The sequence below is a fragment of the Ictalurus punctatus genome, chromosome 3, assembly GCF_001660625.3.
Source record: "Ictalurus punctatus breed USDA103 chromosome 3, Coco_2.0, whole genome shotgun sequence".
Lineage (NCBI taxonomy): Eukaryota > Metazoa > Chordata > Actinopteri > Siluriformes > Ictaluridae > Ictalurus > Ictalurus punctatus.
The window spans coordinates 20,631,452-20,656,126 of NC_030418.2; the positions used below are offsets into that span (position 1 = coordinate 20,631,452).

The window sequence follows — 24,675 nt, forward strand, 5'->3', positions numbered from 1 at the left end:
GCCCTAACTCTTGGCTCCTAGCTGCAGCCATTGTGAAATGTGAAACTGTCTTTGTGAGCTTGCCATTTTAGCTCTGATTTTCCTCTAATCAAGGGGCCCATGTGACTTTCTGCATGGAGTAGCAGAGCCCCTGCTGATTTGGAGTGCTTGTATATGAGAAGCAGAATGGAGCAGCAGCTTACGCTTTGCATGAGTATGTGACAGAGCAGAGAGGGAACAGCATCATTACTGGCCCTCTGTTTTTGCTTGTTTTGTGTTGTCTCTATAAATCTTATTATCACCTTAACACGAAAGCCTGTGTATCAAATTGCAAACTGAAAATGGATGAATTTGGGGAGGTAACTGGGATTCCATCATAAGAGTAATGCTGTCCAAATAAACATAGTAATGAACCATAAAAGGTAGGACACGCAAGTCACAATCTCTACAGGTATGCAGGAGGATGGGGGACCTCTGAGGGCCAGGGTATGATCACTCCCACCGAGCACAGGAATGTAAACAAACTCGACTTCAAACAGAGCCATGTGTTAGGAGGAAGGGCTTTGACTGTGACTTGGGAAAAGAAAAGGCGATAGCATTGTCTTCGTAGCCCAGGTGAATATCACAATCAGGTTTTATGGAGTGCCGCTAGCTTTTATGGAGCAATGCAAGGAGAGCCCACACAAAAGCAGCCCATTTCAACATGAAACAACTGTCTCTCCCACTCTTTCTTCCCCTGCCTCACTCTGTCTCACCCCCTCATTCTGCCCCTTCTCCCTCCTCCTGCTGCTAAAAAAGAGAACAATCAGAAAGGACACACGGCTGTGGAAATTTCCATGACCACACTCATAAAAAATGCACCCTTGTGAACCTAATCTACTTGATTTTAAACAAATGTGCGAAATGTTGGCTTTTTTAATCTGTCGAGCTGCCAGCAAGACATTCATGCCTGGGTCTTGTACAAAGATAAGGATCTCAGTAGGGAGCAAGCGAAGAGACTGTTCGCATTGTGCTGATGTCACCGCATTCGTCTAAACTTGCCTCCATGCCACGTTATGAACACGTTACTGATCTTTATCCCATTTAAAACAGCAGGGAAGAAACCTCATGTGCCTTGTGACTGCGGTTCCATCAGAGCTGCTCGTTTTCTGGATATCACTGAACTGAGGTACGGTGTGACTTCTATAGTTCATACGTGTGGTCTTGTTTGATATTGCAGCTATGTCATGGCAGTTTTACTAAGACTCAATCATCCCCTAACAGACTGTTACGTTTCATAGCGCTATGAGGTTAATTCATTAATATCAGACAAGACTGACTGGGTCATTTTCATATCTAAAATGTCTCCTAAACGACCAACATTCGTGCAATAATCTCTTCAATGTAGTTACAAGTCCCCCCTGCATTTTCACAGTTGATCCGTTGCCATGGCTCTCACAGCTGGATTACGAACAGCACTAGGGAAAAGGGCACCACTTCTAGGATGTGTACCATAACTCTTCAGAGCCTAACAAAACAAGATCCCGGCTCTACCTTATATCCTCTCAATGCCTCTCCTTGGTGCACAGATAACCTATAACCTTATGAAATTTAATATTCCCATTAATCTGATAGAATGGTTCTATATTGAATCTGCTGGCTTGTAGATTCCTCACATGGATTCTAGTTATTAAATCTGAAAGCCTTCAGATCTCTGACTAGGTATAATTTTTGCCATGTCAAAGCTTCTTTCAGTTTAATTCACACACTCAGCATCCTCCTTAAGACGGTCATTAGTACATTCAGTTTCAAAGCTCTACTGTTCACCATACATCAACTTATAAACCCTAAGAAAAAATATACTCAATCTAAAATTTAATACTGAAGTGTGTTTGCTTAAAAAGCCTGAGCATTCACTCAGCATATAAGAGAAAGGAGAAACAAAAGGTTGCTTTCTACAGGTGAGTAAGTATCACATTTGAACAGAATCCCATTAGCAATTAAAGGGATGAATTTCAACCTGTCTAACCAGTAGATTTTTACTGGAGTTCACTGGCAGCCCCAGAAACCATCGCCCATTATTCACTGCTTATTACAAACAACCTCAAGATCTGTGAGAACAGGTTGACGTCACATGAAAAAGTGTGTACTCAGCACACAAATATAAACCAGTCAGTGAGGCTGTTCAGGTTACAGCAACATTCTTTCTCTGCACAGGAAGTCAATTCTTTGAAATTGCATATTAGGTACAGTGTGCAACTACTAGAAGACTGACATGGAGCCTTTGATCAACCTCTCACTGAGTCACAAACAGACCACGATACAAGCCATAGGACCCATAAAACTACTGTACTGAAGAGTAACAATGAAAAGACGTGACGCATGGAGCGCCACAAGATAAACAGTGCAGCCAGAGTGCAACACTTGGCTGAGTAAGTCAAGCTGAAGTGCTTACCTGGGCAAGCGCAACCTCCAACAGACATCTTCTCACATGTTTGGCTCTTCTTGGAACAGAAAGCTGCTGTTGAGTCCACGCGCTGCTAGCATGGGCTTCCTCTGAGGAGCAGAAACAGATGCCGAGGGGAGGGCAGTAAGGAGGAGGAGTGCTTAAGGGAATAAAAAATGTAGAAACAAGAGCTCGACTAGAAGCAGGAAGCAGGAATTGTGCTCCTGTTTGACTCTCGGTTGCATATTAACATGCAAATTGAATTACTTGTGGGTGGGGGAAAATATGACACAGAGGAAGTGTGTGAGACAGTGACAAGAGAGAAGATGTACAGAGAAGGTGAAAGAGAAAGTGAGCAGTGTAAAAGACGCACACAAGACAGATTTCATTGCATATTAGCCATGAAATGCAGCTCTTTTATTCTTGTGGATGTATTGGCAGCTATTACCTTGCACAATGTGTGCGAGATAAACAGAGTCAGTCAGAGCCCAGAGGCACAGAGTCATTATCGCCTAGTAGAGCTGTGGTGTACACACACACACACACACACACACACAGCCTACTTTCTTGTGACTCCCTAGGGACTGCTGAACAACTCACCCAGACACTGAGACATACATTTCATCCCTTGTTTTGCAGATCTCCCCCATCCTCTTCACACAGCCCTCTGTCCATATCCTTTTTATTATTTGGCATATTATTTATCATTTCCCCCTTTCTTTCATTTTTCATTTCTGCTCCAAGCCCTCATTTATTTCTGCTGACAGGAGAACGGTGGTGTTAATGGCTACAGACAGTGTCGATTAAAAATGCAAAGCCCACCTGGAGTGCAGGGACACACAAGAGCCCAAGGAACCTAGGAGACACAAGCTAACGAGCAGTGCAAGACTGTTTCCATTCTAATGGGGGGGTTTCAATTCAAGAATCCATAAAGCAAACAAATAACACACCATTCATAATTTCAAAGGGCTTCAACTGTTGTTGCTAATTAGTTTTCAAATAACCAAAAGCCTCCTCAGTTGCCTGCTCATTTTTAATCCCTCTTTCTTGGTTCACAGCTTTACTTTATTCTTGAGGACAGAAGGACAGACAGGCTTCATCCTTTGTCACTACACTTGCCTCTTAATCTCCCCTACCGGCTGTGCTTCAGTCCCCGAACTATCAAATACATATACCACTGAGTCCTCCACGCATCCTGTCGAGCTTGCTGACTGTTCTGCCTCTGGAGCTTTAGAAACCTCAGGAGTGAAGAAGAGAGGCATGAAAGGCTGAGTTACAGCCTCTTGATCTCAGACATCTCGATCCCAGGGAATAGAGACCTCTTTAAACGAGCATCGTGTTGGTCCTTGTTGCCTGTCATTTAAAATCAATGCACTGTCAGAGAGACAAGACTCAGAAGACACTAGGGCATTCCTCGTCTAGTTGTCGCATTTATATGAACGACATGGCAACTAAAGGTGTTTTCTTTGGACAAATTGTATGACACATTTGTTCTAGCTTTGGAGAGATCTCCAAAGCCCAGAAGAGTTTTTCATTAACTCACCTCAACAGCATCTAATGTCTGTATGTAATAAATTAATATCAAGACCAAGAGGGAATGATGTCCCCAAATGGTGAACCACATACAAAGAGACGTGCTGTATCACAAAGTAATTTTACACTAAAAGGTTCTCTGTGCTGCTGCAGCGATTTTGTGGGAAATGGCTTTTTGTTTTCCAAGCCAAAGCTTTGAAGCACTAAGCCTCAGGAAATGCACTTCACCACAATCAGGTCTCATGACTGCACAATCAGGTCCTCTTGCACTCCCTCCTTCTTTCTCACACACATATATACACACATACACACACATGCCACAGCTCCACTGAAAACAAAGATGGTCCCGCTACTGTCTTTACCTCACTCTGTATTAGAGTGTTGCATAGCAGTGTGAGTGCATGGTGAAAGAGTGGACATTTACCTGCATGCAGGAGCATGAACTCACCTTACACACACACACACACATACACACACACCGATGATCCCACACTGACCACCTGAGAATCAGGCAGAAACACATTACTTAGAATGAACCATAACTGACACAGAATGCACAGCATACAGTCATCACTGTCACCAAGCTCACAGATAATGACAATGACATTGTTTTCATTCATCAATTTACATCATTTATCAGCCCTAGGTTCCTTACCACGTCCTCTCTCTTCAAGAGCTGCGATGTTTGTGGCAGACCAAGCAGTGAGTGTCTACGATCTGAAGCTGGGTCAGTTAGCCTTTAAACAAAGAAAGGACTGACAGAGAGAGGGAGAGAGAGAGAGGGGTGATGTGGTGGAGAGCGAGGAGAGGAGGCGGGAGAGTGCTCACAGATCCACTGGAAAAAAAAAATATGACGCAGATCCAGAGCAACTTCTCCAGCCCGTCGTACCCAGAGAGGGCACTGTCGCCATGGCAACGGCAGAGCAGTGATCGCTCGTTGGGGGCACACAAGGCACAGCATTATTCTGTCTCTCACTCGCTGGAAACATGCAGCCAGGAAAGCATACATGCAGGCAGACGGGTGCCTCACATTCAATTAACTTCAACCAGCCTTGAGCCGTAGAGTCCAGCCACTTGTGACCTATGCCAAGGAGACACTGATCATTAAGGCACTCCATACACCAAGCAGAAATGTAACTGTCACAAATGAGCACTGTTGCCCTCGCAGTCATATCCGAACCAGTAACAGAGACAGCTGCTGCCCATATCAGATGAAATTGTGTTTCTATCCCCCTCAGTAGATATGCATAACCTAAAATGAGGAATACTGACCCAGTTAAAGACTGCCAGTGTCAACACCTGGTTCCTGTTCTTTGTTTGAAACAATCTCTTATACTAACAGTACTCTAGTCTTAATCATTTAATTATTAATAGAGCTTTGCTTTCTGCCTGGATAAATTCCTTACTCAAACACAATTTCACTATGTCAGCAATAACTACAGTGCAGTACAGTAATGACTCTACAATACCTGAGGCTTCACTCATGCAGTCAGTGGTCATTACACACTACACTTTACTTTAGCTGGAGTCTGCCAAGCACAATAGGAAGATTACAGGGATTAACAGGAACAAAGTAACCAGAATCTAAACTAACACACACGAACTATAACATTTCTATATCAACAGTCCTTACATAAGCATATACCAAATGTCTAAAATGACCAATCTTCCAAAGTCATCTCAGTAATCAATGGCATAATGACAGAGGTATTAATGCCACTTTTATTTCTTTGCCATATATTATATAATGAATAGGATTTATGTTTGCCTAAACAAATGAGTCAGACTGTGAAGTCAGACAGAGGAAGGAGAATGGAAAAGAAAGTGCTCAATGATTTCCCCCATTTTAATTCTACATGCTTCCACATCCTTCATGGAGCTCTAATGATGAGAGCTAGCTCGTGGCACAAAGGAAGGTGACCCAATTTACTGTCACCTCTTTCAGCTTCCAGACACCACGGATAATGTTCTGGCCCAAATTAAACTGCCTTCTGTGTGCGTGTGCACATGTGCGTGCACAAGCCAGTGTGTGTGTGTGTGTGTCTGGCTTGGTGGATTGTTGGCAGAAACATGCTCAGAATGATGCAGTGCAGCTGTAGTGACTTCAGCCTCCTCCAGTAATTAGCCTCAATGGCAATGCAGCCCATCTGGAGGAGAAAGGATTTATATCTGATCATCCTCCAGTGCCAGCACAGACACCACCTACTGAATAAAAAAAAAGAATCTAATGAATCAGTTAATTAAAACAAAATATTTGTATTCATTCATTAGCATTATTATATTACCAATAATCTTATACATAAATACAGATTTTTGACTGGATACAGATGAGTGATATTCCAGTGTATATTATGAAACTATTGAGAAGCTTGGTTATTAAGTTACAGAAGTGGTAACAACCCAAGCTCCGGGCACATTGCAAAAAAGTGATGGCATCATCCCAGTATGACACGTTATACTTTGTTTGGGCTACAGTATATGATCTTAGGTTTTTACAAATGAAATAATACTGTGCAAAGTTATATAAGAACACCTATTAATATGAAATTGCAATGTTAACTGTGAAAGTTTGCATCCCACACACTTAATGGTTAAGGAGTAAAATGCACTTTGAATTGATCTTAAAAAACCCCAAAGAAAAACAAGCTCGTTCTTCATAGTTAATTTGGAGCCGTGTATGAAATCTAGCAGTCATAACAGGTGTTTAAAGAAACCAAGCGATCTGCCAGAAACAATATTACAATGCAAGTATTACAATGGAGAAGATTCAAAAGCAGCACACGGGATATAAAAGAGATATGGGGTAATTATAAAGGCACATGATGGGTTTGCTATGTAGTTAGAGAACATTTACATCACATCCAGTAAGTGAGATGCAACCCTTTAAAATGTAATAATTTTTTCTGCAATACTCATATTTTAATATTAAAATATTAACATGCACTATTTGACCAAAGTAATAATGAAGGGAAACTTGTGAAGGCTAACACAGTAAATGTCTTGTTGCTGTAACTTAGACTGAATTTCAATCAATTCATTGACTAAAAAGTATTAATTTAATTATTTTTTTAAAAGCATAGATTGTTAATTTAGTCATTTAGAGTATGTATTCATAATCAAGACTGCATACATATCTAATTCCTAAAGTTCAACAATTCTTCTGCAGAAAGGGAAAAAAAAACCCACAGAGCACACAGGGTAAACCAGATAAAGCCAAGTCTGTGTGGCTCAGCATGCTTTGCCAACCTCTGCTACCTGAGATTCTCAGTTCAGTGCCCAAACTGAGTCACACTAGCACTACATAATTTAGTCCATCTGCTACAATTACACAATTTAGAATCAAGTAAATGGTGTAATAGGAGTAAATGTTATATTCTTTCAAAATCTAATTAATCTAAGTGGAACGAAACAGTCTAAAATGTTTATACTGAGTAAACCTATGGCAAGTGATGTAAAAAAAAAAAAAAAAAAAAAACGTTGTTTGAAACCATGCCTATTAATAAAGTTGATATACTTGAACAAAGCCACAAGGAAAATTAGTATTTTCAATCATTTACTCATCAGGAATATCAATAGATGTGATATTGTTCTGTGGAAAAAGTAAGTACATCCCTACATTTAGAATTAGGTACACTCTCACATTAGAATCTGGTGTTTAAAATCGGGTGCCAGTGATTAGAAGCTGCTTAAGGAGTGCAGGTGTTTAGGCATGATAGGCTGATTGGCATGTTCAAAGTGTCCGTAGTGTATGAATGGATGTGTGAATGTGTATGTGATTGTGCCCTGCGATGGATTGGAAAAAAAGAAAAGAAAATGAGCATGTCAAAGCTCGTTTAAAGTATGCTACAAGTCATTTGGACAAGCTATGAAATACTGGGAGAATGTAGTCTGATCAGATTCTTCTCGTCTGAGAAGAATCTGCTGCCAACCACCAGAATGATGTTGATGTGACGTGGGTGGACCTTCCAGTAGGACAACGATCGAAAGCATACAGCAAAAGAAACTCTCAATTGGTTTCAGAGAAAATAAATCAAGGTGTTAGAATGGCCCAGTCAATCACCTGACTTGAATCCAACTGAACAAGATTTAAAGACAATATGTTTAGAAGAATGGGCCAAAATCACACCTGAATACTGCGGCCGACTAATTTCTTCATATAGGAAGCGTCTTGAAGCTGTCATTACAAACAATGGCTTCTCCACTAGGTAAATAAATTTCAGTTAGCGTGTTCAACACTTTTTTCCTGTGTCATTCCTCTTTATTACACATAACTTCATTTATGGACTTTAATGTTTGGATTTCTTTATGTGTGTTGATTTCTCGAGTTAATACCAAAGTCTGGTGAAAATTTCATGTGAATATCCTCATTGGAAATATATTTACTGAAAAAAATGTTGACGCGTTCAATACTTATTTCCCCCACCGTATATATGAGTGGCAAAAGTATGTGAACCTCTAGGATTAGCAGTTAATTTGAAGGTGAAATTAGAATCAGGTGTTTTCAATAAATGGGATAACAATCAGGTGTTAGTGTCCATACTGTTTTATTTAAAGAACAGGTATCTTGTCTGATCTTCACAAGCCATGTTTATGGAAGTGTATCATGGGATGAACAAAGGAGCTTTCTGAAGACCTCAGAAAGAGTTTTTGATGCTCATCAGGCTGGAAAAGCTTACAAAACCATATCTTAAAGAGTTTGGACTCCCCCAATCCACAGTCAGACAGCTTACAAATGGAGGAAAATCAAAACCATTTTTATCCTCCCAAGGAGTGGTTGACCAACAAAGATTACTAAAAGCAATAAGTGTAATAGTCCACGAGATCACAGAGGAACCCAGGATAACTTCTAAGCAACTAAAGGCCTCTCTCACATTGGCTAATATTAATGTTCATGAGTCAGGGGAACACTGAAAATCAGGGGAACACTGAAAATGGTGTGTATGGCAGGATTGCAAGGTCTCTGCTCTCCAAAAACAACATCGCTGCCCATCTGCATTTGCTAAAGATCATGTGAGCAAGCCAGAAGGATAATAGAAAAATGTTATGTTTGGAGAAAGGAAAATACCGCATTCCAGCATAAGAACCTTATCCCATCTGTGAAACATGGTGGAGGTAGTATCATGGTTTGGGCTTGTTTTGCTGCATCTGGGACAGGACGGTTTGCTATCATTGATGGAACAATGAATTCTGAATTATACCAGCGAATTCTAAAGGAAAATGTCAGGACATCTGTCCATGAACTGAATCTCTGAAAGTGGGTCATGCAGCAAGACAATGACCCTAAACACACAAGTTGTTCTACCAAAGATTGGTTAAAGAAGAATAAAGTTAATGTCTTGGAACGGCGAAGTCAAACTCCTGACCTTAATCCAACAGAAATGTTGTAGAAGGACCTGAAGCAAACAGTTCGTGAGGAAACCCACCAATATCCCAGAGTTCAAGCTGTTCTGTACTGAGAAACGGGATAAAATTCCTCCAAGCTAATGTGCAGGACTGAGCAACAGTTACCGGAAACATTTAGTTGCAGTTATTGCTGCACACAGGGTTCACACCATATACTGAAATCAAAGGTTCAAATAATTTGGCCACTCACAGAGGCCATATTGGATAATTTTCCTCAATAAATAAATGACCAAGTATAATATTTTTGTCTCATTTGTTTAATTGGATTCTCTTTTAGGACTTGTATTAAAATCTGAAGCTGTTTTAGATCATATTTATGCAGAAATAGAAAAAATTCTAAACCGTTCAGAAGCTTTCAAGCACCACTTTACAGGTAGTCATGTGTCATTTTCTGTGGATGTGGATTTATATTTTTCCCCACCCAAGACTGCCATGAAATGAATCTCTGAAAGTGGGTATAGTTGCTGTCAGTGGAGAAATTGCTGCATTTTACTGAAATATATGTTGGAGCAGTTTTCAGAACAAAAAACAAATCTAAACTCAAACAAATATCTGGGCTTTGTAGCACATAAATAAGATGAACTGCAAGGCAAGACAACACACACAATACAAAAAACCCCACACATTTCAAAGGAAGAACAGAGTACAGGAGTGGCATTTTGTCAATAAATTTAATACAAACAATATACAATGTTTCATGTAAACCAAATTTATGAAGAAATATGAACACTGAGATTCACTAGATCATTGATGCCTTTGTCTAGACATGGGCAAGTGCCAAAAATAAAGCTTAAGCTCAGTCATTCATCATGACCAGCCAAGCAATACTGACTCCGAGCAAAGCAGATGCTTTAAGAATGAGAATATAACACTACCTCTCATAGCAAAATCCATTTATCTTAACATTGTAATCTGTGTTGATAAGGATCTAATGTCAAGGCTTCCTGTAGGACTCGAGACATTTATAATTAGGGGAGAAAACATCATGCACTGCTTCAGCTACCCAGTCTTACAAACCTTTCAAGGTTGAGGTCCGGTTAATGTTGCCTTCAGTACATGTAGTCCAACGTCCCTCAATCTATTCCATTTCATTCACTGAATCAAGCTCAGTCAGAAATTTCTGGCACTTTGCAATGAGTACATTAACGGCCTCACTGAACAGGACATCGGGTGGTAAAATTCCAGTAGACTCCACTGAGACTGAAAGCGAGAGACAAGACAAACATTAGCCAGTGACCTCACCCTACTGTAGTATCACTGCTGTATAAGCTTTCATGCTTCAAATACATACATAAGAAATGGTCCCGCACTCTTCCGAGTTTAACCAAACTCTTTAGGTCATCATGCCTAAGCACTTCTCTGCTGCATGTATCCAGACGACTGTTGACCACCTTAGCCACCTGTTTTCCTTAAGTGATATAATAAATAAATAAATACATACATACATACATAAATAATCAATGTTTGAAAAACTGTATAGTGCTTTAGTAAGGCTGTGAATAGCCTGAATGAGAGAGAGATAATCATACCATCAACATCCTCCAATTCAATAACTCCAGGTGAGAAGCAGCGCTTTAATCTCTCAGCTTTTTCTCCTTCAATGGTCTTCAGTAATGTGATCTCAGGAAGTAGCCTATAACTTGCGGTGGCAACTGGGGAAAACTTTGCATGGTCCTTACCTATACAGTGTAAAGAGGAGACAGCTAAGAATTTTTACATGCCACAATTCAGACAGAACTCTGCATTATAAATGAACACTCCAACATTTTCAACCTATTCACCACTACATCTGTAGCATACATGCAATTACCACAATCAATCATTTTGGCATGTTTTCCTGTACTGAGAAAAGAATGAAAACCTAGCTGACTGAAACCTCATTTATAACAGAAGACTAAAGACTGAATTCTTTAGTCTTCTAAACCGTAGGTAAATATGAGCAAAGAAGACTGTGAAAAATTGTCTTTATTGTTTAAACTTTTGATCTCTTGTCCAAAAACTTCACAAAATACTCTGCTCTCACGGATGTCAAACAATTGCAAACAAAACACAGGTTTTTATATATATAAGAAAAGTTAAATATAGGTGTGCAACAATTATTGGCACCCCTAAGAATTCATATTTGAAAAATATATTTGAAGTATACTCCCTTTGATATTTAATAAATAAATAAATAAATAAATAAGTAAGTAAGTAGTACACCTGGGTGACTAGGAACAGGAAATTGTTCAACCATGACGACCTGTTTTACAGGGGTATAAATATGAGGTAACACACAGGCCAGATTCCCTGTGATATAGCCAGATTCAATATAGCCGTGATATGCGGAAAAAGGTTGTTGAGCTTCACAAAATGGGAAGTGGCTATAAAAAAAAAAATAACACAAACATTGAAAATGCCCATTTTCACCATCAGGGCAATAATTAAGAAGTTCCAGACAACTGGAAATTTTATGAATCAACTGGGAATTGGACATGTGTCTATATTGTTTCAACACTCTGAGAAGAGGATGGTTCGAGTAGCCAAAAAAAAAATTGAGGAACACACCTGGAGAATTACAGAGGTTAGTTGTGCCTTTGCATCAGAAAATCTCAAAAACTACAATCTGCAGTCACCTATATCACCAAAAGATGTTTGGAAGGGTTTCAAGAAAAAAAGTCCCTACTGTCATCCAAAAACAAACTCAAGCGTCTTCAGTTTGCCAGACACTACTGGAACTTCAAATGGGAACGGGTTCTATGGTCAGATGAAACAAAAAAAAAAAAAAAAAAAAAAAAAGAGTTTTTTACCAATAAACACCAGAGGTGGTTTTGGCACACAGAGAGGTAGCCATATGGAAAAGTACCTCATGCCCACGGTTAAATATGGTGGTGGCTCTTTAATGTTTTAGGGCTGTTTTTCTGCCAGAGGACCTGGACATTTTGATGGATACACAGCATCATGGACTATCAAATATCAACAGATATTAAATGAAAACCTGACTGCCTCTGCCAGAAGGCTTAAAATGGGCCGGCAGGACAATGATCCAAAACGTACATCAAAATCAAAACAAAAATGGTTTACTGACCACAAAATCAAGGTCCTGCCATGGCCATCCCAGTCCCCTGACTCAAAACCCATAGAAAACCTGTGGGGTGAACTGAAGAAGAGAGTCCATCAGCATGGAGCTTGAAATTTGAAGGATCTGGAGAGATTCTGTATGGAGGAATGGTCTCAGATCCCTTGCCATGTATGCTCCAACCTCATCAGGCATTATAGGAGAAAACTCAGCTGTTATCTTGGCAAAGGGGGGTATCACAATTTATTGACTAAAGGGTGCCAATAATTGTTGCAAACCTATATTTAACAAAGGATTTGTTTTGTTTGCAATTGTTTAATATCCATGAGTATTGTATTTTTGTGTTTTATTTAAACAAAGGATCAAAAGGTAAAGAGAATTTTCAAAGCCTTCTTTTCTCATATTTACCAAGGTTGTCTATATTAATGGAGGGCACTGTATATGAAAAGGTAAATTGTGCTGCGATTTTAAAATACCTTTAAATGGGAAAAAAATTAATGAAAGAATTTAAAATAAATGTTCATTTTACAGAATGAATTCACTGCTCCTATACCTCTAATACGAGTGAGTTTTAAGTACAGGCTAACATGTCCAAATTCACGGCAATCACATACTCTACAGACTAATAGTATGAAAACACTAGCATATTCCTTCAATATGTGGTTTTCTGGTTTAATTAAAGCCAATTAGTATGGTAATATCTAGAGATTAATCTTCTGATGTTCATAGATGTAATATATTCTTATGAACTGTACATTAAAATATTCTTTTAATAAGTACTGTTATGTTACACACGTAAACTAACTAGAGCTCATATGTCTTCACCTATTCCTTTAACGCAGTGCATAACTATATCCAGCTCTTGTCCTGGCCGAAGCTGTGCCAACAGTATGTCTCCATGCACAGGACCAATGTTAGCATCAGCAAACACATCAGCCTGATTTCCAATAGGTACCCACTTCATGTCCCTTGAATACACTGTAAAAAATAATAGAATAAGGAGAATTTTAGTTGTTTCATGAATCAAACACACACACTAACCTAATATGATATTCAGGTGTCTTAAGTACCAGATCCACCTCTGTGACTGTACAAAACTCATTGATCAAATCACATTACAAATACAAACAATATACCAGGTTATTTTTCCAGGCAGCTGCACATTTCGTTACAAATCTTTTTCCTTCATACTGATGACTGCATTAAAAAAAAACTATGGTGAGAACAGCCTCAAAATGAGGTGTCAAGTGTAACCATAAAATAAACAAAAAACAAATTTAAGTGTGATCCAATCACAATATAAACTAAAGATTACCTTAACAATTTCAAAAAAGAATATTTGATTCCTGTATACACACATCATGCACAAATGCTCCAGTTATCTGTAAATAATATGATAGTAACAATTATCTACTTACCCATGTGATTGAGGTATAATTCTTTGGGATCAGAGGCATCTTTAGATGCCCTGGGATTCCTTGTGCATTTGATCTTCAGCTGAAGATGAATTGTGTCAATTTCTGTGCCTTCCTCATCACCTAACAGTAAAGAACAAAAAACAGCCAAATCAAACAAAATACCATAAAGAATGCTTATCTTGCTCAAACAGGATATTAAAGAAATAAAGCACAAGCAGTCAGCATTTAAATGGCACTTAAACTGACAAGCTTGTTGAGTGTGTCGACAGGACCATCCGTTTGAATAGAGAAAACTGGAAGTGCTTTAGAGGGAAATGACTCATGTGTCTCAGTTTTACTTGCTTACTTTAATTTAAAAAAAACAAACAAACAAACAAAAAAAACCCTCTTACCAGTATTTCTGTACTCAAAAAGACGAGGATCAGCTTTGATCGGTACCAAGCCAAGCCTATGTGCTAGGATCTCATCTTGAATTATAGACGTATTGTTGTAAATGAAAACTTTTTCAACAGCCATGGTTGGGACCTAAATGCAGAAAATATGATAAAACCATAATCTCTTTGTCAAATGTACATGACTTAGCAAATCACAAACATTTATCATACATGCAACAATGTGACACGCAATCAAATACATATACAGTATATACACTACGTGGCCAAAACTATGTGAACACCTGACCAATCACTCCTATATGTACTTGTTGAACAGCACATTCTAGAGTTAGTCCCCCTTTGCGGTTACTACAACCACCACTCTTCTGGGAAGGCTTTCCACTAGGTTTTGTAACATTGCTGTGGGAATTTGCTCATTCAGCCATAAGAGCATTAGTGAACTCAGCCGGTGATGTTAAGTGAGGAGATCTGGCGCATAGTCAGCGTTCCCGTTAAGGTGTTCAGTGGGGTTAAGGTCAGGGCTCTGTGCAGGACACCCGTGTTCTTCCAATCCAAACTTGGCAATCCATATCTTCATGGATCTTGCTTTGTGCACAGGGGAATTTCCATGCTAGAACATGTTGGGCGTCAGTTCCAGTGAAGGGAAATCTTAATGCTACGGCACACAATCACATCCTACACAATTGTGTCCTTCAATCTTTATGGCAACAGCTTGGGGAAGAACCGCACATGAGTGTGATGACCAGGTGTCCACAAACACTTAGCCATATGATGTACAAATCTTTAATGCAATTTAGCAAAATTTCAGCATCATGGAAGAACTGGATGAATGCAATACAATAAATCAGAGATTAATAAGAGTAATGGCATACCTCAGCTAGTAATATCCGCCTGAAAGCATTAGCAATGGCAGCGTCTATTCCCACCATGTCAAACTCCAACGTGTTCTCATCCATATGAACGACATCGAGCCTGAAATTCTGTTATAGCACAGTATGAAAAAGCAAAGCATTTGCAAATGATCAGATCTATATGACTAAAGTAACAGAAGCTAAACGCTTATAGTAGCTACCTTTTTGAACTTCCCGAGGTCCCATGTGTCATCATAACCAGGATAATTACCAGGAAAATTTGTAGAATGAACCTGTATAAAATTAGGATTTACACTGTATATCAAACACATTAAAAGCTTTACCAATTCACACCTACAAAAAATACATTTACTTATCTAATACACATGGTGTAGCTACTGTCAATGAAAACAGCCGCACAGAAAACAGTGCATTTATTATTAACGCGTGTATTAACCTTTCACTTTATTATAAATCTGATAGTGAACTGATGTTATGTATAAGTCGAAGATGTTATACGTACATTTTTTACGCCAAATTCGCCCAAAATCACTCTATCACGGATCTCATCCACGTTGCTCATAGGCACCGCCATTTTGCCCGTTTTCCTCTTGCACCTCCTCCAGACTTCCGCTCAAAACCGTGTTTACATTTCACAATAAAATGCGCTTAAACATGTCCAGTGAATTATTTAGTGTGTATTCAATACAAAATGGAAGTTTTGGAACTACACGACGGTTTTTATTAACATGTAGAATTATGTGTGGTGTTTCCGTGTTGTTGTGGTTGTTGTTGAAGTAAAAAAAAAAAAAAAAAAAACACTTTTATGTGGACTTTTATTATGTACAAATCTGCACGCGGCAGCTTTGTGTTGTTATTGTCGCGCGCAAAGCTTAACTCGCGGGATTGAATGTTGTAGCAACCGGGTGTGAGGAGAAGCGCTGTTAAAGTTCATTTGTTTGCTGTAACGCATGCTAAACGCTTTGGAACCCAAAGCAAAATATAGTTATGTTTATCTGAAACTAACCGAATATTTAAGAAAAAAAAATACATTTATTAAAAAAAAAAAATAGTGAAGAAGAATGGACGACAGCTGTGAGGGAAACGAAAGTTTGGGCGAGGGCTCGTGCAGCGGCGCTGAAGATCAAGAGAAAGCACCAGAGAACATGATCACCTGTGCAGAGGTACACCTTTAACATTTAACTCTTAACAAGTCTTACAAGTTTCACTGGCATAAAGTTGGCTTGACGTTGGATGCTCGATATTCGCAAATTTTACGGGGCCGTCTGTAAAGTTACATACGACATTGGTTTCTAACTTGAATAGCATTTGAAGAGAATGACTTATAGTCCTAAAACCAACTGAGAAGTGTTGGTTCTTTCTTGCACATCTTTTAGATTTCTGATATTTAATTAAATAAACTATCAAATCATGTGTGAAAATTGTGATGTTTTTATACCATATGGACCCATACACACAATATACCATCATTTAAAATGTCCTTTATTGGAATTAATGGATTTCTTCAACAACAACAACAAAAAAAGTCCTATTAATGAAATAAAAGATGATACTTTAATGTTTTGATATTTCAGACATGTTTATTTGTTTTCTGCATTTTATGTCTGTCAGCTGGCCACCAGATAACTACCATGTTGACTCAACCGACGTTTTTGGTAATTGAGCGCAATTTTTTGAAAACTGTATAGGGAACTGTTTGTGTGGAGAGAGAGAGAGACTGACTAATTGATTACTGAGAAATTTGATAAAGATAATTATTATTATTATTATTATTATCATCTTTTTTCAGAGTGAATGGGCTTTGCACTTTCCATTTTCTCTGTACCATGACATGCTGCCTATTTTTGGTCTTATTAACTTAGAAAGAGAGAAATAAAGGGGAGGCTGCTGAGGGAATGACTGTTTATAGCTGCTATAACAACAGTGATAACAGGAACTTGTCTCACAGAATGTGCCGCAAAGTTAAATGTAATCATAAATGGTTAAAAAGTGCTATTCAGTAATACATTACAAATTACAATTCTTGACAAATTAGTGACTACGTTTACATGGACAGCAGTAATCTAATTATTGACCTTATTCTGAATAAGACAATATTATGATTAAGGTGTTTACATGAGTTGCTTTTAGAATACTCCTTTCATCCCGTTTTGCATGTTATAGAACATAGATCGATTAACGGCACACGTCATCACGTCCCCACGCCATGCCGTCCGACGTTCCTCCAGAATTTCACATATCAATATACGGTTCTTCTTCGTTATGGTACCGTATACAGTTTTGGGTGTTTCATTTTTAATTTTATGAAAGCTGCAAGTGCAGTTGATTATTTGTCATGCTGTATGTGCAAATAGACGACTGCTTGAAGCCGTGGACTGCGTCCAAAATCACGTACTTACCTACTATATAGTATATAGAAATACGTGTGTTTCACCTACTATATAGTAGGTAAGTATGTGGTTTCGGATGCAGTCGTGCACTCTTGTTTGCCGTGTGTGATCGTGTCCTGTCTCAAAATGCGGTGAAAACTCCCACACGACGTTAATAGTGTGATTAAGGTGTGTACATGTCTGTAATGCACGTTGATGCGACTAAATCAGGAGTACTCCACATGTCGTAATTCGATTTGTGTTTACTTCGAGTATGATTTTAGCCGGATTGAGGTCATCAATAATCGCTGTTTACATGCCAGTTTCTTAATCAGAGTATTGTCTTAATCGGGTTAATATCGAATTATGGTTGTACATGTAAACTTACTGAGTGTGGTGTAAATTGGGGAAAAAATTACAATTCGGCACACACCATTGTGGATTATTTTATACAAAGTTAGTTCCCGTATACTAATTTGACTGGTCAAACGGCATTCCATAAATGGTGATATTTAGTATGTACTGGCACATTTCACTGTTTGTATCACTGTGCCTGTTTGTGTTCACTACATAAAATACCAGTTCTGGCTATAGGTCATTATAATAAAATCGTTTCTACAGACTGTCAGTTAGTCTGTGCTTTGCATGGCAACACACTATGCTATTTCCATATGTGGCTTCCATTTTTAATTATGGAGAAAAAATATACAAAACATTTGGCCATACTGTGTCTGAAATGTCAGTTACTCAATAATAATTTCTTTATAGATTTATAATTTATAGAACTGTTATATAAAAACAAATATCACACTCCCAATCTTGCTGTTGTACTGAATATGAATACAGATGTGATTTCCTATAGCCTCATGGCCTTTAGTTGTGCTGATATTCAGTGCAACAGCACTCTTGTTCCCACAGTATTGCTTAAATAACACACTGTAGCATGCCACATTGTGTTTTATTCCTTATTTATCTGATCAATTATGTTTTTTTCCCCCCACTGTCTTGAAGCGTTCACTACCACTGAGGGATCTGTACCCTTATATTCGTTGTGGTCTCTGCAATGGCTTCTTCATCGATGCTACCACCATCACTGAATGTCTTCATACATGTAAGTGTTGGAGTCCTAGTGATCTCCTCACCGATTGTACTGGCCAGTTATTTGTGAGCTCAGTGGGTGTGATAAAGAAGAGTCATCACAGCACTGGGCATCCAAGAATTGAAATGAACGACCCTGACACAAAGTGGGGGAAATAAGTGTTGAACGCATCAATATTTTTTTTTTTTAGTAAATATATTTCCAGTGAGGCTATTCACATTAATTTTTCACCAGACTTTGTTATTAACTCAAGAAATCCACACATATAAAGAAATCCAAACATTAAGGTCCATAGCTGAAGTTATGTGTAATAAAGCAGAATGACACAGGAAAAAAGTGTTGAACACGCTAACTGAAATTTATTTACCTAGTGGAGAAGCCTTTGTTTGTAATGACCGCTTCAAGACCCTTCCTGTATGAAGAAATTAATCGGCCTCAGTATTCAGGTGTGATTTTGGCCCATTCTTCTAAACATATTGTCTTTAAATGTTGTTCAATTGGATTCAAGTCAGGTGATTGACTGGGCCATTCTAACACCCTGATTTTTTTTGAATGAGTCCAAATGACTTGTTGCAAACTTTAAACGAGCTTCGACATACTTTTCTTTAGTAATGGAGTCTGGCAGGGTGAGCATGAGCAGTGGAGAGCGTTGCCTATTGTTTTCTCTGTGATGATGGCACCTGCTGCCTCCAAGTGTTTCTGGAGCTCTTTCTGAGTGGTCCTTGGCTCTTGGGCTATTCTTCTGACTCCCTGGTCAGAAATCTTGCAAGGAGCTCCTGTGCATGGCTGGTTGATGATGGAGTGATATTGCTTCCACTTATGGATAATGGCCCCAATGGTGCTTACTGGGCGCACGGTGGCTTAGTGGTTAGCACGTTCGCCTCACACCTCCAGGGGTTCGATTGTGCGCCATGTGTGCGCAGAGTTTGCATGTTCTCCCCGTGCTGCGGGGTTTCCTCCGGGTACTCTGGTTTCTTCCCCCAGTCCAAAGACATGCATAATAGGCCAATTGGCGTGTCTAAAGTGTCCGTAGTGTATGTATGGGTGTGTCAGTGTGTATGTGATTGTGCCCTGCGATGGACTGGCACCCTGCCCTGTGCCCGATGTTCCCTGGGATAGGCTCCCCGCAACCCTGAAGAAGGAGTAAGTGGTAGAAGATGGACTGATGGATGGATGGTGCTTACTGGAGGATTCAGAAGTTTTGAAATACATCTGTATCTGATTCCATCAATATGTTTTGCAACAATAAGGTTCTTAGGAGAGCACTTTGCTTTTACTCATCATGAGAAGTTTCTTGTTTGGCACCTTGGTAACGAAAAGCCTTTTTGTAGACCATCAGTTTACTAACCCAGCTGATATTAATTTGCACATATAGGAGGTATAATTACTTACGGATTTCAGCTGGTTCCTTGCCTTACCTTGCCTTGGAGAACTGCTTTTTCTTAGTGTGTTCAATATTTTTTTCTGCGTCATTCCACTTTATTACACACAACTTTATTTATGGACTTTAATTGTGTGAATCCTGTCTTGAGTTAATACTCTTGTGAAAATTTCATGTGAATAGCCTCATTGGAAATGTATTTACAGAAAAAAATGTTGACCTGTTCAATGCTTATTTTCCCCAATGTAGATAATGTACACGTCCGTTTTGTTTCTGGCTAGCCGTTTACAACTACAAACACATCACTGTCTTTATTTTCTTTATTCACAGTCTGTAAAAGTTGCATTGTCAAGCACTTCTTCTGCAGCAACAGGTGTCCCAACTGTAGCATCGTGGTTCATCAAACACAACCATTATACAATATAAGGTATTACTATATTGTATTAGCGTTGAAGTCCCTTTCTTTGTAATTCATGGTAGTTTAAAGTTATATATTACTAACTTGTATATAATATATAATATAAAATATTAGTTTAACCTTTAAAAGAACAACGTGAAATGAAGCAAGTGCAGAATTTCATGTGATCAAAATATATTTTTCACTGTTCTCTGATCAAAATGGGACCCTTGAGAGTTTGTTGTTATGATCACAACAATCCCTTGGGTGTAAATTATGCTGCTCTCCTGGAACAGTAGTGGATTTGTTCACGTTTTTCCACATGGCTGATTTTCCAGCATGTACATGTAGCCATTGTCTAATAATTTGTTGTCTAATCTGTCTGTTTATTTCACAGACCTGACAGGTTGTTACAAGATATTGTTTATAAGACAGTCCCATATTTGGAGGAAGGTAAGGTGTTATTTTACTTGACGTATCTGGCAACCTATTCTCATGTTCCAAAATGATTCATTTTGCTTATTGTTTTTCTTGAATTGTCTTTGGATCCACATTCAAGTGGAGAGGGCACAAATTTATGCGTTTTACAAAGAGAGAGGTCTGCCGATCCCAAAACCAGGTTTGGTTATTTTTTATTTTATTTTAAACAAAGATTGTATATGAGTGTTTAAATTTGAGCTGGTGGTCTCGGAGTACCCATTTTAGGTCTCTTCTGTATTCTGAATTAATGATCAAATACCCTTGTGTCACTATTTCTTCTTTAATAGCAGCTCCAAGTATGCTTCCAATAAAGCTTCTGAAACAGAAACAGAGAGACTACATGCCACAGTCTGTTTTCACCATTCCTCCAGAGCTTGATGTGTCTCTAATGCTGGATTTTGTTGGGTAAATGCTCTTGTTTTCCTGTGTCTGGGGCATGATGCTCGCACCTTTCAGTGTAATTTATTATGAGGATTGCAAATAGGAATTTCACCACTAGATGGAGTTAAACTTCAGAAACAATTCAATAATGGCCGGTTGAAGTAAGTGTAAAGTACACGTCAAATATATTTCTCCTTTCTAACTGTTCTGTGTTTATTACATCTTTGATTCACAGAGCTGAGGAGGGCATTGAGAATTATAAGGTATATTTTGGTTTATAATGGCACTCATGATGCGTTGGTCAAGTAGGGTTTATCGATATGATGAGGTTTTCTATGTGCAGCCTTTGGAGAGAAAGTATATCCGTGTCTCAGGTGAAGCCACCATTCGTCATGTGGAGCTCTTTATCCGAAGGAAGATGGAGTTGAGTCCAAATTTGAAGGTACAGCAGAATATTGTATAATTTATGGCATGTGTTGCATTGCTTTGCATAAACAATTGTCAAGTAGCTTACAGTTTATATAGTGTGTTGTGTGTGTGTGTGTGTGTGGTGACCTCAGTCTTTGTTAATTGTGGGCATGCACTGTCCGGGTTTGAGATGATAGTAGTCACATGACTGTATACACTATACTGTAACACTAACACACATCACTGTATTTTAAAATATAAAATGAAAACATATTATATATTGTAATTAAGCACAGGAAAATACAAGACATTTAATGAGGGCTATAAGCTTAGTGTTGATTGTCCCAAAGTGAAAGCCCACTTTGGGACACTGCTGGCTTAGTCATTCAGTTTCTGAGCTAGTGATTAGAATATTGAGCTTTCAAATCCGAGGACTACCAGAGAACCACTGGGGCCCATGAGTAACACACCTTTAACCCTCAACTGCTCAGGTATATGCTTGCATTGTATCCTGTCTCACCTGTATACTGGCAGTGCCTGGAAAGTGAATAAATGTAACTAAAGCCTGAGTAAAAATGTCCATCCTTGTAACACTAAGGCCAGTTGCCTCTCACAATATGTTAGGCATCACACCTCCAGGGTCTGGGGTTCAATTCCCGCCGGGGCCACGTGTGTGCGGAGTTTGCATGTTCTCCCCATGCTGCGGCACGGGGAGACGCAGCACGGGTTTCCTCCCGCAGTCCAAAGACATGCGTGGTATGTGATTGGTATGTGATTGGCGTGGTATGTGATTGTGCCCTGTGATGGATTGGCAAACTGTCCAGGGTGTACCCTGCCTTGTGCCCGATGCTCCCTGGGATAGTGGTGGTTTTTGGTTTCATAGCTCGATCATTTTGACAAAGTTAGAAAATGTTGTAACTGCTTTAGATGCAAAAAAAATGTGAAAAAAAAAAATTTAAATAAAATAAGTACTGCGAAAAGACTTGATCTTTGACAAAGTTAGAAAATGTTCTAACTGCTTTAGATGCAAAAAAAATGTAAAAAAAAAAAAAAAAAAAAGTACTGCGAAAAGACTTTCTTAACTGTTTCTATCCATCCCCATGTCATACTTCACCCCAAAACTGTCATTTAATTAAGGTTCTCTTATCCAAGGTCCTGATAAGACACTGGTCTTTTGAATAAGTGTGCCAGACTCACCAAGCACTGTTGGTAGTTTTAATTAATACATCTTTTTCTTTTTTCTTTTTTTTTTATAACAGTGAAGAAAATTGCACTGTTCACTATTCATATTCTTGTTTAATGATATGTATCAGACCATAATGACTGCAGACTAAGAGTTAATGAATTTTAAATGTGATCCCCAGATCAGCATATATTAAACAACATTTGGTTGGGTTTCAATCATGCCATATTGCCTTCTTTCTCTTGGTTTCAGCCTCATGTCTCAAGAGACTGCAGGCACATTGCATTTCTCTCTCTCTCTCTCATTCTCAATTAACCTTACAACATTTGCATTCAATTCTCTGTCTAGGGAAAGATTAACTTTAGCCACAGAAGTCAGTAAGTGACAGTCAAGAAATTACCTTAAGCCTGAGAATAAGTTACAACATTTTCTTGAGACATGCATTATATTTACCAGAATAAGTATAAGATATAAAAAATTCTCGGGTGGAAATCGTTCGAACAGATCGGACTTCGGCCTTTTCCTTCATTAGCATTTCAAGCACGGGAAATTCAGTTGAATGTGGTAGCTTTTTATGACCCATTTTGTAATATTCCAGTTTTGAATTTGTAATGGCCAAAAGTGTCTATTACTAAAAGCAGAATAGTATGATTGAACATGCATGTAAAAGTGGCTTAAGGTAATTTCTTGACTGTCACTTACTGACTTCTGTGGCTAAAGTTAATCTTTCCCTAGACAGAGAATTGAAAGCAAATGTTGTAAGGTTAATTGAGAGTGAGAGAGAGAGAGAGAGAGAGAGAGAAATGCATTGTGCCTGCAGTCTCTTGAGACATGAGGCTGAAACCAAGAGAAAGAAGACAATATGGCATGATTGAAACCCAACCAAATGTTGTTTAATATATGCTAATCTGGGGATTCCATTTAAAATTCATCCCTTAAGAGACATAACCCAGATATGTCAATACACATCTCATTGGGATTTGACCTCACTTTGCCTTGTAATAGACTGAAATGAAACCGACGGCTTTTCTTTCTCGGTCAGGTGGATGTTGTTTGTGGAGAGCATCTCTTAGAGCAGTGTCAGTCTTTGAGGGAAGTACAAAGCACAGTGGGAGAAAATGCCCTACAGGTGAGTATCAGTTAAACTCTAATCATGCATGTAAATTAGCCTGTAACTATTCGTATTTGAGTATAGTAACTGGAACTGTACAGCTAAGTGACTGCTTTTTTCCACTCCCCACGATCTAAGGATGGAATGCTGGTGTTACAGTTTGGACTTGTGCTGCCTACTCAGTGAACAGAAGACTGTGATTTATCTAACCTCTTATCTACAGGGACCAAAGGGTTATTCTATACACTGTAAGAAGCATAAAAAGAAATCTTTTTCACGTATTGCTTCCTGTTGAAAATAATTCTCAGTTGTTTAACTATTAATACTTTTCCATGTTCTCAGTTTTTATTTTCTTTAATTCTTTAATGCAATTTTGTAATTTATAGAAACACTAAACTTTATGGAAAAAACATATGTATAAGAGAGACTGTAAAGCCAGTGAAAATTAACTGTGTCTTTTGTAATGATCTAAATCCAATGCATCTGTTTTCCACCCAATAAATATATATTTGAATATTTGTGCTTTTGGCCAAAAAGAGTTGGATTAAAAGTGCCAGAGTTTTTCTTAAACCACAACCTCTTGGTGTGATTTATTAGGACTTCTCTGCATCAAAATTAAAATGCTGAGCATTAAATTGTGCATGACACTCTTCTGAAAATTCGATGCAATAATGTTTTTAAAGTTAAGTGTGTCTCTTGGAGTATTTAAGTTGCCTCTAAGCTCGCTGTTCGAAAAAGTGAATGGGAGGTGAAGCACAAAGAGTCAGGGATAGAGGAATTAAA

The 24,675-nt window shown here is 38.6% G+C and overlaps 3 protein-coding genes across 11 annotated transcripts in view; 1 reads left to right on the forward strand and 2 right to left on the reverse strand.

Moving 5' to 3' along the window:
* Positions 1 to 4,680, reverse strand: part of ldb1a (LIM domain binding 1a) — a 28,097-nt gene extending 23,417 nt beyond the window's left edge. For all 7 annotated transcript variants that reach the window (XM_017463724.3, XM_017463728.3, XM_017463722.3 and 4 more), the window contains exons 1-3: positions 4,593 to 4,680; positions 4,386 to 4,437; positions 2,414 to 2,514 (exon numbers count right to left, since the gene is read on the reverse strand). In XM_017463724.3, coding sequence (XP_017319213.1) covers positions 2,414 to 2,441 — 28 coding nt within the window. In that variant the 5' untranslated portion in view covers positions 2,442 to 2,514; positions 4,386 to 4,437; positions 4,593 to 4,680. The remainder of the gene's footprint in view (positions 1 to 2,413; positions 2,515 to 4,385; positions 4,438 to 4,592) is intronic.
* Positions 4,681 to 6,006: 1,326 nt separating this feature from the next.
* polr1c (RNA polymerase I and III subunit C) lies at positions 6,007 to 15,697 on the reverse strand. Of its 2 annotated transcripts, XR_001812104.3 has the most exons (10): positions 15,586 to 15,697; positions 15,284 to 15,355; positions 15,084 to 15,191; positions 14,209 to 14,341; positions 13,817 to 13,936; positions 13,224 to 13,376; positions 10,870 to 11,019; positions 10,632 to 10,748; positions 10,358 to 10,540; positions 6,007 to 6,142 (listed from the first exon to the last, which is right to left on the reverse strand). XR_001812104.3 is itself a non-coding variant. In XM_017463730.3 (9 exons), the coding sequence occupies exons 1-9, from the start codon at positions 15,655 to 15,657 to the stop codon at positions 10,419 to 10,421; spliced, it is 1,047 nt and encodes a 348-aa protein (XP_017319219.1). In that variant the 5' UTR covers positions 15,658 to 15,697; the 3' UTR covers positions 9,993 to 10,418. The 2 variants fall into 2 exon arrangements, 1 of the variants encoding a protein (XP_017319219.1); XM_017463730.3 differs by lacking the exon at positions 6,007 to 6,142 and having other exon boundaries at positions 9,993 to 10,540.
* A 238-nt stretch (positions 15,698 to 15,935) lies between these two features.
* On the forward strand, positions 15,936 to 24,462 carry pcgf6 (polycomb group ring finger 6). 2 transcript variants are annotated; one of them, XM_017462967.3, is made up of 11 exons: positions 15,936 to 16,246; positions 16,695 to 16,738; positions 18,464 to 18,563; positions 20,263 to 20,359; positions 20,727 to 20,782; positions 20,889 to 20,948; positions 21,097 to 21,214; positions 21,426 to 21,453; positions 21,534 to 21,632; positions 23,824 to 23,910; positions 24,031 to 24,462. In XM_017462967.3, exons 2-11 carry the CDS (start codon positions 16,715 to 16,717, stop codon positions 24,076 to 24,078), a joined length of 717 nt encoding a protein of 238 aa, XP_017318456.1. In that variant the 5' UTR covers positions 15,936 to 16,246; positions 16,695 to 16,714; the 3' UTR covers positions 24,079 to 24,462. The 2 variants fall into 2 exon arrangements, with proteins under 2 accessions (XP_017318456.1, XP_017318446.1); XM_017462957.2 differs by lacking the exon at positions 16,695 to 16,738.
* The last annotated feature ends 213 nt before the right edge of the window (positions 24,463 to 24,675 follow it).

Excerpts from the sequence above, each read along its gene's own strand:
- polr1c (XM_017463730.3), bottom strand. The coding sequence starts at position 15,657 with ATGGCGGTGCCTATGAGCAACGTGGATGAGATCCGTGATAGAGTGATT. Across the intron at positions 15,192-15,283 it reads ACCTCGGGAAGTTCAAAAAG|AATTTCAGGCTCGATGTCGT; the intron begins GTAGCTACTATA and ends GTGCTATAACAG. Across the intron at positions 13,377-13,816 it reads ATTATACCTCAATCACATGG|TGTATTCAAGGGACATGAAG; the intron begins GTAAGTAGATAA and ends TATTTTTTACAG.
- pcgf6 (XM_017462957.2), top strand. The coding sequence starts at position 16,145 with ATGGACGACAGCTGTGAGGGAAACGAAAGTTTGGGCGAGGGCTCGTGC. Across the intron at positions 20,360-20,726 it reads CAACCATTATACAATATAAG|ACCTGACAGGTTGTTACAAG; the intron begins GTATTACTATAT and ends TTTATTTCACAG. Across the intron at positions 21,454-21,533 it reads AGGGCATTGAGAATTATAAG|CCTTTGGAGAGAAAGTATAT; the intron begins GTATATTTTGGT and ends TTCTATGTGCAG.